We start from the raw sequence: 11,786 nt of genomic DNA, 5'->3' as shown, positions 1-11,786 counted from the left end.
GATTATGGACATAAACATGTATGGATCACAGTGCGGAGAGGTTGGCCCCTTATGGCAAGCCGTTTCAACAATTATTGCTTTAAATGAACTAGCATCTGTTGTTATCTGACTAGTCATTGGTTTTAATTAGAAATCCAATAGTGACTATCTTCTGCAGTTTTACAAGGAACTAATAATAAAATGGCCATATACTTATGCCTATAGTGAATGTAATCATCGTCATTTGTACTACTAGGCTAAAAATGACAATAGTTTTTACACTTTTTTAAAAGCTAAAAAGCAAACAATTTTTTCCAACTGGCGGACAAAGATTAATTAATAGAGTAAAGAAAAGAACACTGCTTTACTGCTAATTTAGTGAATACATTGAAAGATTAGGTCAAACAACTTTGGCCAAAGTTTGTAATTGGCATCATTCTTAATAGTAATCACCTATGATGAGCATGCATGCATACAATAAATGACAGAAGTCTCTCTGGTGACATATGCAGGACTTCTCTAATCATTTTGTCAGTTTAAACCCTTCCCCTGTTCATCTGCATTCACTTTTGCAATGCCCAAAATCCAATTAACAAATGATGAATAGAACCAAGTCCCCATCCTACTTTTTTCTGATAATCTGATCATTTGGATGTACATCACAATAAGAAAGAAAAGATCAGTCACTACTTGAGTTTCATTACAATAGGCAAGCAATTTTGTACAGAAACATACATTTTTAAGGGAAAAAAGTATGCCTAAGCATTAAGTTCTACCCCTAATCCTAACCATAGAAAGAAAGAGAGATATAGAGAGAGAGATTGTAGACACCAATTTGCCGAAAGAAAATCAAGTTATCATCTACATGAAATGTTTTTTGAATGAATTTTTGAATCACCCTTACACAGAACCTCCAAAAATGCACCTAAAGCTTAAAAACAGAAAACACAGACCTTTTGCGGCCACATAGCAAATATAAAACAGACAGACAAGGAATTCCAGTTCTTTTCCATAACTCCTGAAAACCCCCTAACATAGGACAAAGGGCATGTGTTGATAAGGTGGATATTACTAACCACTTGAACAATCTTTTAAATGTCTTGGGATTTATGAATATCACATTAAAAAATAAGAGCCTGAATACACAGGTGGTTGAGCTCACCTTGTCTTGTATTGTTCACCTGTGTACACAGACACTTGAATACACCTCATTCCACATTGTTCACCATTCATACATCTTTAATAGAAGTTAACAATACCTGAATCACTTACTCATAATTTAATAAAAGATCAAAGCCTCCTTTTAACCTGAGCACAACTACACGCTTTTCATATGATAAACAGAATTCTCCTATACTTAAATTCATTAATCTATAGTATCAGTGTATTTGTGTCTAGAGTTGGTTTTCACACATAAAGAGAAATAACATGGTTTCTAATCTTGCAAAGAGGTGGATTTGCTCTTTTAGTCATTCGCAAAGATTGTCATACTTAAAATGTAAGAATTTGTAGATTTGAGCAAAACAACCATGTTTTATCAGGCATCAGGGAGCTATAAAAACAAATGCTAATAGTTTGCTTTCTCTTATCTGATGCCCAGAGGTGTGGCTGTATTGCTTGGCATTCATCCACACTGTTCTGGGGCGTTAACCTGGTTTATCTGCTTAAGGAACTGGAGACTGGAATGGCTTACTGTATATAACATCAAATGCCTAGTAAATATAACAGGTTGATGTTAAAGGTCATCACTGCAGTCACCATAAAGTATTTTAAATTCAATCTGGAAGGCATTGACATGGCTGCACCTTTCTGCATTCATTGCTGTAGCTCTTTTAGTCTTACCCTTAACTATTTTTGACTGTTCATTGTTATCTCATTCATTTTTTGAAGTCTGCGTGCAGATTTACAATGTTGTGATTGAGCAATGTTTAGACTTACAGCAGACAGCATTTCCTTTGGGGTCTAAGCACATTACGCTGCAGACAACATAATCAGCCTAAGGAAATAGTGGGTTGTTTTATCATAGGATGGCCATAATTGCATTAAAGGAACTAAACCAATTCATGGTCACAATGTTTAATAACATTTCACATCAAACAAAACATGAAAAATAACATCTGAACAGAAAGCGAATTATTTGTAAGTTAATGTGTTTAATAATGAGTTATTTATATCGTCATTGTAGAGCCCTCATGGTCAAATTCAATACACTGTGTTCTGGCATGTAACGTGATCCGGCACCGAGTTCTTCTCCCTTGATCTCCATTTTCTGATCATTGAAAATGGCTGAGACTAATTATATTGTGGACAGCACGAAACAGGAAGAAAATTTGTAAAATAAATAAACTGCTGGGTTTTACAGGTCACAGCTCAGTTATGCAGTGGAGATTTGGAAAAGTAATACCAAAAACCAATACGATAACATTCAGATTATCTGAGAAGTAACAATGGTATAGTCTAACATCAATAACACAAATTACAAAATTATTAAATGGGACATTTCACCCCAAAAAAAAAAAATGAAAAGTCTATCATTTACTCACCCTCACGTCATTACAAACCTGTATGACTTTCTTTCATCAGTTGAAAACAAAAAACGACATGCAGATGAGTAAAGGTTGACAGATTTTCATTTTTGGGTGAACTATCCCTTTAAGTGTGTGAAGGAGCCAGTGTTTGTTCCTTTGTACTGCTCTGATGAGATGACCTACAGGAGTGCAGTAATGTAGTAACCACCAAAAGTGCCTTCAAAACCTTGCAAATGCAGTTCATTTGTTTTGTGAGCATCCGCTGATGTCCTTTTGGCAGAGTTTGAGCCCCAGTGACAGCTTCATTGCGTTTTTTTTAGAAAACCTTTTCACACCCTGTTCTCATCAACTGTCCGGCCCAGTCATACACTCAGACTAAAGTCCCCATCTATACAGCTCAGATAATAAAAGTGTTCGTTCTTTGACTAATCTGTGTTACTGGTCCTAGATCTCACTGCTCTGGGAGGGAAATCGTTTTAATAAGGTGTTGGCTTCTTTAGGCAAAAGTCGACCCTGAGTTCCCTGCTTTCCTTTGGCCTTGTTCTGCGCCTGTAAGAAGTGAAATTGGGAAACAATGGTAAATAAAATAAATATTGCATGCACTTTATTCCTATTCAAAGGCTTTAAGATAAGTCAACTAGCTTTCAAGCTCTAGAGCAGGGGTGTCCAACCCTATTCCTGGCGATCGACTGTCCGGCAAAGTTCAGCTCCAACTCTAATCAAACACACGTGAAGCAACTAATTAAGGTCTTCAGGATCGCGTGAAAATTAAAGGCAGGTGTGTTTGATTAGAGATGGAGCTAAACTTTGCAGGACAGTCGATCGCCAGGAACAGGGTTGGGCACCCCTGCTCTAGAGGGCGATGCTAACACAGGGCTGTCCAAACTCGGTCCTGGAGGGCCACTGGCCTGCAGAGTTTAGCTCCAACCCTAATTAAACACACCTGAAGCAGCTAATCAAGCTCTTTCTAGGCATACTAGAAGCTTCCATGCAGGTGTGTTGAGGCAACTTGGAGCTAAACTCTGCAGGACACCGGCCCTCCAGGACCGAGTTTGGACAGCCCTGTGCTAACAGAAACATGATCTTGCTAGATGCGCGAGGATGCCAAAAACACTGAAACAACAGATGAGGGAGGTAAAAGAAGAAGAATGCTCTAGCAGGAAACTGCATTGCAAAGTGGGAAGTGTATTCACCATAATCAGGAAATGGCAGAGAAAATCTGGTTGTTCATCCCAAGTAGCCATTCCCATGTATTCATCAAAACAATGTTAATTAAGGATGTTAAATTGCTGTCAGCTGTGAGTAAGTGGTTTTACAGAGGATTTCCTAAGTTACCTTTTCAACACATGTGTAGAAGACTGAGACTTCTTTAGAGCAGACCGAGTTGTTGAAGTCATTCTGTTTCCAGCAAGCCATAAGTAATGACATTTCTGTTACACAGGTGGCCTCTGTAACAATGAGTGTGTATCAGCATGTAAGAGTTTAGCAAAACAATGCATAACAACAGGCCTTCGATGTTGCCTTAAAGCAAGTCACCATCATTTGTATTTCCAGTCTAATTTGGAAAAGCTAGATTTTAGTGCAAGTAATTTTATTTTAGCCAATTAGTTACTTTTAAAATGGAGTGACATCACAGTACTTTTAAATGCATGTATGTGCTAAATGTATCTCCATGCTTAAAATATTTTTCAAATTGAACTACAACTGACTTTAGTTGACATTAAAACTGTAGTTCGATGTAAATCTGAGATTGTCTTCTAACGAGCACAATGTTTAACCAACCATATAAAGCCTTTTGTATCATGATACATTCTAAGGCCTCTAAATGATCTAAACATTAAAAAAATGTTGATGGAAAGTAGGGTTGTATGCGTTTGTCATGCGTGTCTCATCAGTAAAGCCGGTTCTCTTGATTAGTAGTAAATCTTAATCACCTGTCCATGAAAATGGAGCGGTATTTACTGCACAGAGCCGTAGCTCACTAGCTATGCAAAATCGCGTTCATTATCGGAGATGAATCGCATTCGATTATGAATCTATTAGTAAATGCCTCTCCATTTTAAAACAGATGATGGACACTTACTACTAATCAAGAGAACTGGCTTTATTGATGAGACACGCATGAGATTAATCTTGCAGCCCTAATGGAAAGCCTGTTCTACACAATCAACCACATGCCTGATGTATAGCAAGTAAACCAGGGCTTCTCAACCCTGGTCCTGGAGGGCAACTGTCCTGCAGTGTTTTGCTCCAACCTTGATCAAACTCACCTGCCTGTAGCTTAATCCTGAACAGCTTAATTAGCTGGTTCAGGTGTGTTTGATTAGGGTTGGAGCTCAAATTTGCAGGACAGTGGCCCTCAAGGACAAGGGTTGAAAAAGCCTTTTACATCTAAACATGTCTGATTTCAGGTACTGGTACACATAATTTTGCTGTGAAACCTTTAACAGCTTATTTAAACTACATGTAATGCTACTTTTATCTTATTACCATTTCAAGATGAACATTTACTGGACTGAAGATGTATTTGTAACATCGCTCCAGGGTCAGTATGTTGCATTGCATTATACGTTTTGTTCCCCACAATTAAAACTACTGAGCTTTGATCATAATCAACCTCAGTGTTTTTCCTTATAAGCGATCATATCTTTCTTTTTGGCCATATAAATAATAACTACATATTATATGTACTTGCTCAGCTTGGGACTTGAGGTATTTTTTTTCCCTTCTCGAATGTGAGCTACAGTCTCAATTACATACTTGGGCCACAAAAGCCTGATGTATCAAATATGAAACTAGATTTTCTTTTATATTCTGTATAAAGGCTCAAACTGTTCAGTTTAAATGAGTATTAATATTTTATATGTCAGGCTTTTAAAGGCTAAAGTTAAACAGAGAACCTTTACGCTGCATTTACAAATGTTATACGTAATATTTCACAAAGTCTAATGCATTCAACACATCGAATAAATAGTGAATTAATATAAATAAACTAACTTGAGGTAAATTCTGTAACAGTTTCGATCTAAAGCAGGCCAGTAGAAGAGGCAAAGAAACTAACTAACACCGAACTGTTTTTCTACACATACATTCACATAAATTTAAAATGGAAAAATTCCTAACCTCCTTTCTTCAGCCTGCGGCTGGCGACTTCATTCTTGAGCGCCAGAGGTTTGATGGGTCTCAGTACTGGTTTTCCATTCTGTCTGCTCAACAGTTTAGCAACCTTCTCTTGAATCACAGATCCACTCATCGCTTTTCTAGAATGTCTCCTACCGAGACGGCACAAACATTAAACCCAAAATAAGAGTGAAACGGAGGCTAATAATATAGCATAAGTAATGACTTAAGTGTCATTGCCGAGTACTTACTTCACCTCATGTGTACGTCGCCATTTTCTGTCGGAAAACGTTCTCTACCTGTTGTCATGGTTACCGCCGCCGACACTGTCGTAAAAGTACACTGAATTGTGTCTCCTTTTCATGGCTTTTCATACATAAAACAGTTTGTTCAGTGATTATTATTGTACTTCAGATATCATGAGCCATTTTAGGGAAACCCATTTTATTAACTCTTTCAGACCTGGCTTCAGACATCAGACAAGATAAGCATGGCTCTGAAGCTCGAGATTTTTCATTAAAAATGTTAATTTAAATTCATGCTAGCCTAATACATTTCATCTCAGCATAATTTTAACAATTTCAAGTGTTAATATTTAAAGTTATTTTGAAAATATTTTATTTAATTTAGTTATAGGATTTTTTTCAAAGTTTAATGTCCATCCCAATGGACATCAGGAGTCGAGAGATATTAGCTAGCACTCAGTGTCACCATGCAAAGAAACAAAATACCTATAAGCATTTCATAGCTAAGCTATGACTTCACAATTGATTGATTTTATGTATATAACCTGTTTTTCACACAATCTTCCTTTAGAGTATAAAGTCATAGACTTCTTTGAACACCTTGTAAATGGAGAGTTATCCGATCTTGACTGCTTGGATTCAGGAAATGAGGCAGATGAAAATGAGAGTAAGTGTAGATGCTGAGAGTATAGTACAAAGTTTTATGCCTTATATAGAGGGCCAATCTCCAAAGAAAAGACACCCTGGATCTCCTCCATTTCAAGATGAATGTGGCCCAGTATCTGGTGAGTCCATAAACCAGTGGCAGCAAAACGTGGAAGACCCAGTATGTCTCCACACCCGCATACCCACAGACCACGAGTTCAGGAGGCAAGGCCTCTACCTGAAGTGCAGTATGATATGGTTGACCACATGCCGAATTATGATGAGAAGATGTATTTTTGTTATTTTCCATTTGTTAGTAATTGTGTGATCTCTTATTAGCTTACAATGTTAAAAGTTAGCAATGCGTTTGGAAGTTCCATGATAACTGAATGCAAAACTGATTTCTTGGGGTTACATTGCCCACAATCATCCAACCCATTCAATCCACCAACCTCCTTTGTTAAAAACATAGCCTTTTTTAATCAAAGATTTCATGGCATTTTATGTTCATTTAGTCGTGGCGTCCATTGTAATGGACATGAAAAAATACCAATAAAAACATGAGTTATCAAAAATGTTTCCCCCCTTTATTTCTATGCTGGGAGTAAAAATCAACTGGGACATTTTTTCTTTTTTTTAGTGTATTTTTTTTAATACACTAATTCAGGCAATTACACTGGAAATGCAGGTAAGTGGTAAAATCTAGATCAAATCAGAGTTGTTTCTAAGGATGGTTCACGGTCACCTATCATTTGAATTCCAACTGAATAGAAAGCAAGTCTTCAAATTCTGAAATATGCTGAGACCTAGTACACTTGAGGATTAACTCCTTTACTTTTAACAAGAACTAGACATGTGCTTAATTGTAAACATCAGGACAGGATGCCTTTAGATGATACCGGTTTTCCAGTAAGTTTTACTCGGGACATTTTACACACTTAAGACACAGCAGGGTCCTGTGAGAGAGAGCACCAAACAAGCCAGAACAGACTTAATTTTCAGTGTTACTAAGCTGAAACCCAGTGTTCTTCATATGTAACAATTTACTCAACAATTACATTTTTTTTTTCTCTACATTAAGAAATACCAAAGCTTTCATTTCCTGTTTTGTCCCAGAAAACAGGTCATTCAGATTAGATGTTAAGCAGATTAAGAAACATTTTTGCATGGATATGACGGATTATAACACCACAAAAATGTAAAATGCTTCTTGATCCTGTCAATTGCTGCTTACATGAGTACATTAAATTGTTTTTCACTCTGAATTAATGATCAAATGGAAACTTGCATCATATACGCAGGTGCAGATATAAACATGCAGAAACGAAGTTTCAATGACCATGTTGTTTTCTCCTCTAATTTGCAGTAAAATCAGACCATCATATTTTTAAGAGTGACAGATTTTGATGGATTGGCTAACCATAAGTCACACCACAGTGGAGAGATAAGAATTTGCATGCAATGTTTGTCCAAATGTATTCTGTTCACTTTAAGTGAATATAAAGATAAGGTAATATTTGCTCACAGTGAATGATGCAACATAGGTATGTTTGATTTATTTAATTTTTTTTTTAAACAAATCCATTTTGATCATTTTTCACCAGTTTTTTTCCCCACCTTGATCAACACCAACTGGTCCATGCATTCCATTAAATGGCAGCTTGTCCTCGTATCTGCTCTGGTATTCTGACTCTGTCTCTGCTTGTTTGTAACAGGGCTACCTTGAGTTTTCAGCCAGCTGGAACAAATATCCAGATAACAAACTGACTGATTTTTTGCACAGGCTTAGTTTGGGAAGTGTTCCTGGAATGTTCAGAACTGTTTATAGTTTGTAAAGTAATTCCATATTAGCAAAGTTCAGTCGCAGTGTTTTTTGTCTTTATAGTTTTTCACGTTTCGGCTGAATATGTTGACATGGACAATACCTAAGAAACAAAGACTTCCCCTCCCTGAACTTTGACCTTTCCTGCTCCTGTTTGCTTGACTGAACTAAATTCAATGGCCTGTACACAAAGTATTTCCAAGGAAGTTTTTTTCTTTTTGGAGAGACTGCGTTTTCTCTCAAGCTTTCAATTATAAATCATTCCTCAAAACAATTTATTTCAAGCTTCATTCAACAAGCCTTACAAAGCTGCTTTTTTTCCCTTTTAGAACTAGGGCTATTGGACTATGAACACATTGATAGTTCAGTTTGTATCAGGATTTCACTGCCATTTGCTCTCTTAGGAAAATCTCTTTTCTAATCTAATTGCTTCCAGAAAAAGTTAGTCAGTCAGACTCTAAGAGTCTAGTATAATTTTGCACCATGAAATAGCCATGAACCATGAAAGTCTAAACTATGAACTCAACAGTGTACAATTGGGGCCCATATAAAACTAAAAGGATAATCTGTGACCACATGACTCCGTGAAAAATTCTGTACTTTTCTCAGCTAAGCATTTAATTTAACCATGTTTCCTCTCGCTTTACCATATTGCCCTTTTTCTCTTTTAGTCAGCTGCGCTTGCCCAATGAGTTGCACACGCTGCACAAACACACCAGACCAACTCGAGGTCATGACGTTCTCCTCCCTCATTGTTGCACAGAGTATTTGTTAGCCTGCCTTACTGCTCTGTAGGCGACCCTGTAACCTGTGTGAATGCAGATAGATCTCCTTTGAGACCCATTTTCATTACATGATCCCGCCAAAAATCTTGACTACTACATTAAAGCATATTAGCGGGTTTGTATGAATGACTCAAGTTATAATAGGTTAATCCAAGCCTATCATAGAGTCATAGTGGTGACGCTGCAACATTTGTTTTTGGATTATTTTCAGTGATAACATGAAAATGAATAGCTTAGGTTATTGTGGGAATCAAGCTATTGAAGTTTCTTGGATATATTTCTGTAATAATCGTTCACTCTAATTTTAGAATGAGTTTAATTGTTGTCAGCAGTTTTGTAACGTGATGTGGAGGAAGAATGGGAGGCTTAATATAAAATCATTAAACTCTGTATAATTTACAGTCAGGGGGAAAGGAATTAACAGACTTTAAGGCTTTAGCTTTATATGTCCATAGAGGAATGAAACAATGTTAAATAATTTTCAGCTTTATAGAAGTTTTAACAAATTGTGACCTGATTGCAATAGTTTCCTAAATAAGTCTGATAATGCTTTTATCGTGCTTTCTCTTAATTATTTCCTAATTTATTTTATTTTTTCTTAGTTAATGTGACCGGTTCCACCAGCCTGCTATTAATATTATATCATTCATAACTTTTATTTATTTTAGTTAATTTGACAAGTTCCACCAGCCTGCTGTTAATTCTTACTTTTATATCATTTGATTTTAATTTTCTCCCTACTCTTTTTAGTCAAATGGAACTCATAAATAGTCTTCTCATTCAGTCTTTTATATTCAGTGTTATGATAATGGGAGATGTTCCCTGAGGATAGTAGAAGCCCCCTGAGTGTATGAAGATGATGCATTTTTGATGAGATGTCATGGTGTGGACCTTTTTCTCAGATGGCACAGGGGTTCTCAGTCCAGACCCCCCATCTGCCAAACAAGGACATTCAGAGGCTCAGGGACAGTACATGCATGCATACACTATACAAATACTGAAAATGATGTGTACACTGGATATGCAAAGTTTTGTGTGTTACTCCAATACAGAGGATTGTTTTGCAGCTCTGAGGTCTTAATTCAGCTCTTTCTCTCTGACAAATGCATGTCCCTATTAGTTAAATTAATTCAGTTATTCACACATGTACAGTAGACAGATGTTGTGAGACAATATGAGGGTGAGAAGATATTAAGGTTTTGTCCATGGGGAATAGACAGAAATGACATAGGACAAAAGCGTGTTTGTGTGTGTGTAACAGAGAGAGAGAGAGAGAAGCAGAAAGGAGAATAGAGACAGTCTGGTCTCTCAGAGGACTGTCTGGAATTGTGAATTGATTAATGCAAGGCAGATCCATTAGCTAATGAAGTCTGTCTGGTCAACAGTGCATTCTGTAGAGCAATTACTTCACCTTCATCCCGCATATATTGACTTTGTTCCTTTACGGTATATTGCATCAATGATCGGCACTGTTTATTTGTTTTAATTAATTATTTAATGATTACTGTTGGATATTCTCAATATGTATGTAAGACTTAAGTGAACTGTCTGTAAGAAAAGAAAGCTGTGCCCAGAAATGTGACGACTATATTGCCATCAAATACCATATAAATAGCAAACTTTTGTGATTGGAGTTTCATGATGGCTTCAACTGCACTCCTCACCTGAATATTTTTTAATTACAACAGTTGTGCTGATTAGTATTTTTGTGGAAACAGTGATGCATTTTTGGTTACATTGTTTGAAAGTTCAATTTTTTTATTTGTAACATTATAAATGTCTTCACCGTCACTTTTAATCAATTCCATACATCCTCGCTGAATAAAAGTATTCATTTCTTAAGAAAATTTTTAATGACCCCAAATTTTGAATGGTAGTGTAGCCTGTACAGTATATCTTCAATAGTGACATTATGGAGATGTGTTCTTCTTGAACAGGGCTGCATTTCCCAAAAGCATCATAAGCTTAAATTGATTTTAGCTGCATTGGTGACAATGGTTCTATGATCAACTTAAGCTTACGATGCTTTTGGGAAATGCAGCCCTGGCCAATAGAGGTTAGACAACACAACAACTAAATTCCTCTACTCGTGCATGTGGTTCAGAATGGATGTTTTTAGTGTGACATTTGACTTTTTGCTCTAACCCTTGATCTCCTGACTCAGATTTATTAGCAGGAAACGCCTCGGTAAGAGTGTCAGTATACCCATTGTTTAAGCAGATGTGAGCTCCCTGATTGTTTTCTGCTGTCATGTTTTGTCTGTTTGGGTTCGGGTTAGGGTTAGAGGCTGTTATAGTAATTTCAAATCATTCACTGGGCCCAAACATGTGTCTGTAGAGGCCTTTGACACTGATATTCGAGTGCATGAATACTATCATCATGAGGCCCTGGAGTCTCATCTGTGCATGTTTTAGTGACAATTTATTATTATGGTGACAAATAATGTTTAAAACATGCTATTTAAAATGTGAAAAATATCATAAAGCACATTGAAATATTAAATCTGGTTACATTCACAGTAAGTCTGGATAACTTTATGGTCATTGACATTTTAAAACAAGCTTCATATGAGCAAATATACCAGAATTAAATAGCTCTTAAAAAGTTACGTCACCTTCATGACAACCTGCAATTTTGTTTTGTTTTATGAAAAATGTGCTAA

The 11,786-nt window shown here is 36.6% G+C and overlaps 1 protein-coding gene across 2 annotated transcripts; it reads right to left on the bottom strand.

Annotated features, from left to right (window-relative positions):
- Positions 1 to 1,133: 1,133 nt before the first annotated feature.
- Positions 1,134 to 5,922, bottom strand: LOC306881991 (small ribosomal subunit protein mS37-like). Of its 2 annotated transcripts, none has more exons than XM_079436403.1 (4): positions 5,879 to 5,922; positions 5,631 to 5,779; positions 3,843 to 3,955; positions 1,134 to 3,056 (listed from the first exon to the last, which is right to left on the bottom strand). In XM_079436403.1, the coding sequence occupies exons 2-4, from the start codon at positions 5,758 to 5,760 to the stop codon at positions 2,952 to 2,954; spliced, it is 348 nt and encodes a 115-aa protein (XP_079292529.1). In that variant the 5' UTR covers positions 5,761 to 5,779; positions 5,879 to 5,922; the 3' UTR covers positions 1,134 to 2,951. The 2 variants fall into 2 exon arrangements, with proteins under 2 accessions (XP_079292529.1, XP_079292530.1); XM_079436404.1 differs by having other exon boundaries at positions 2,042 to 3,056; positions 3,843 to 3,937; positions 5,879 to 5,904.
- Between the last annotated feature and the right edge of the window lie 5,864 nt (positions 5,923 to 11,786).

The sequence above is a fragment of the Barbus barbus genome (genome assembly GCF_936440315.1).
Source record: "Barbus barbus genome assembly, chromosome: 16".
NCBI lineage: Eukaryota > Metazoa > Chordata > Actinopteri > Cypriniformes > Cyprinidae > Barbus > Barbus barbus.
The sequence above is the reverse complement of the archived record's forward strand: the minus strand, read 5'-3'. Positions and strand labels throughout refer to the sequence as shown.

Excerpts from the sequence above, each read along its gene's own strand:
- LOC306881991 (XM_079436403.1), bottom strand. The coding sequence starts at position 5,760 with ATGAGTGGATCTGTGATTCAAGAGAAGGTTGCTAAACTGTTGAGCAGA. Across the intron at positions 3,956-5,630 it reads CCGCAGGCTGAAGAAAGGAG|AGGCCACCTGTGTAACAGAA; the intron begins GTTAGGAATTTT and ends TCATTGTTACAG. Across the intron at positions 3,057-3,842 it reads TCTACACATGTGTTGAAAAG|GCGCAGAACAAGGCCAAAGG; the intron begins GTAACTTAGGAA and ends CACTTCTTACAG.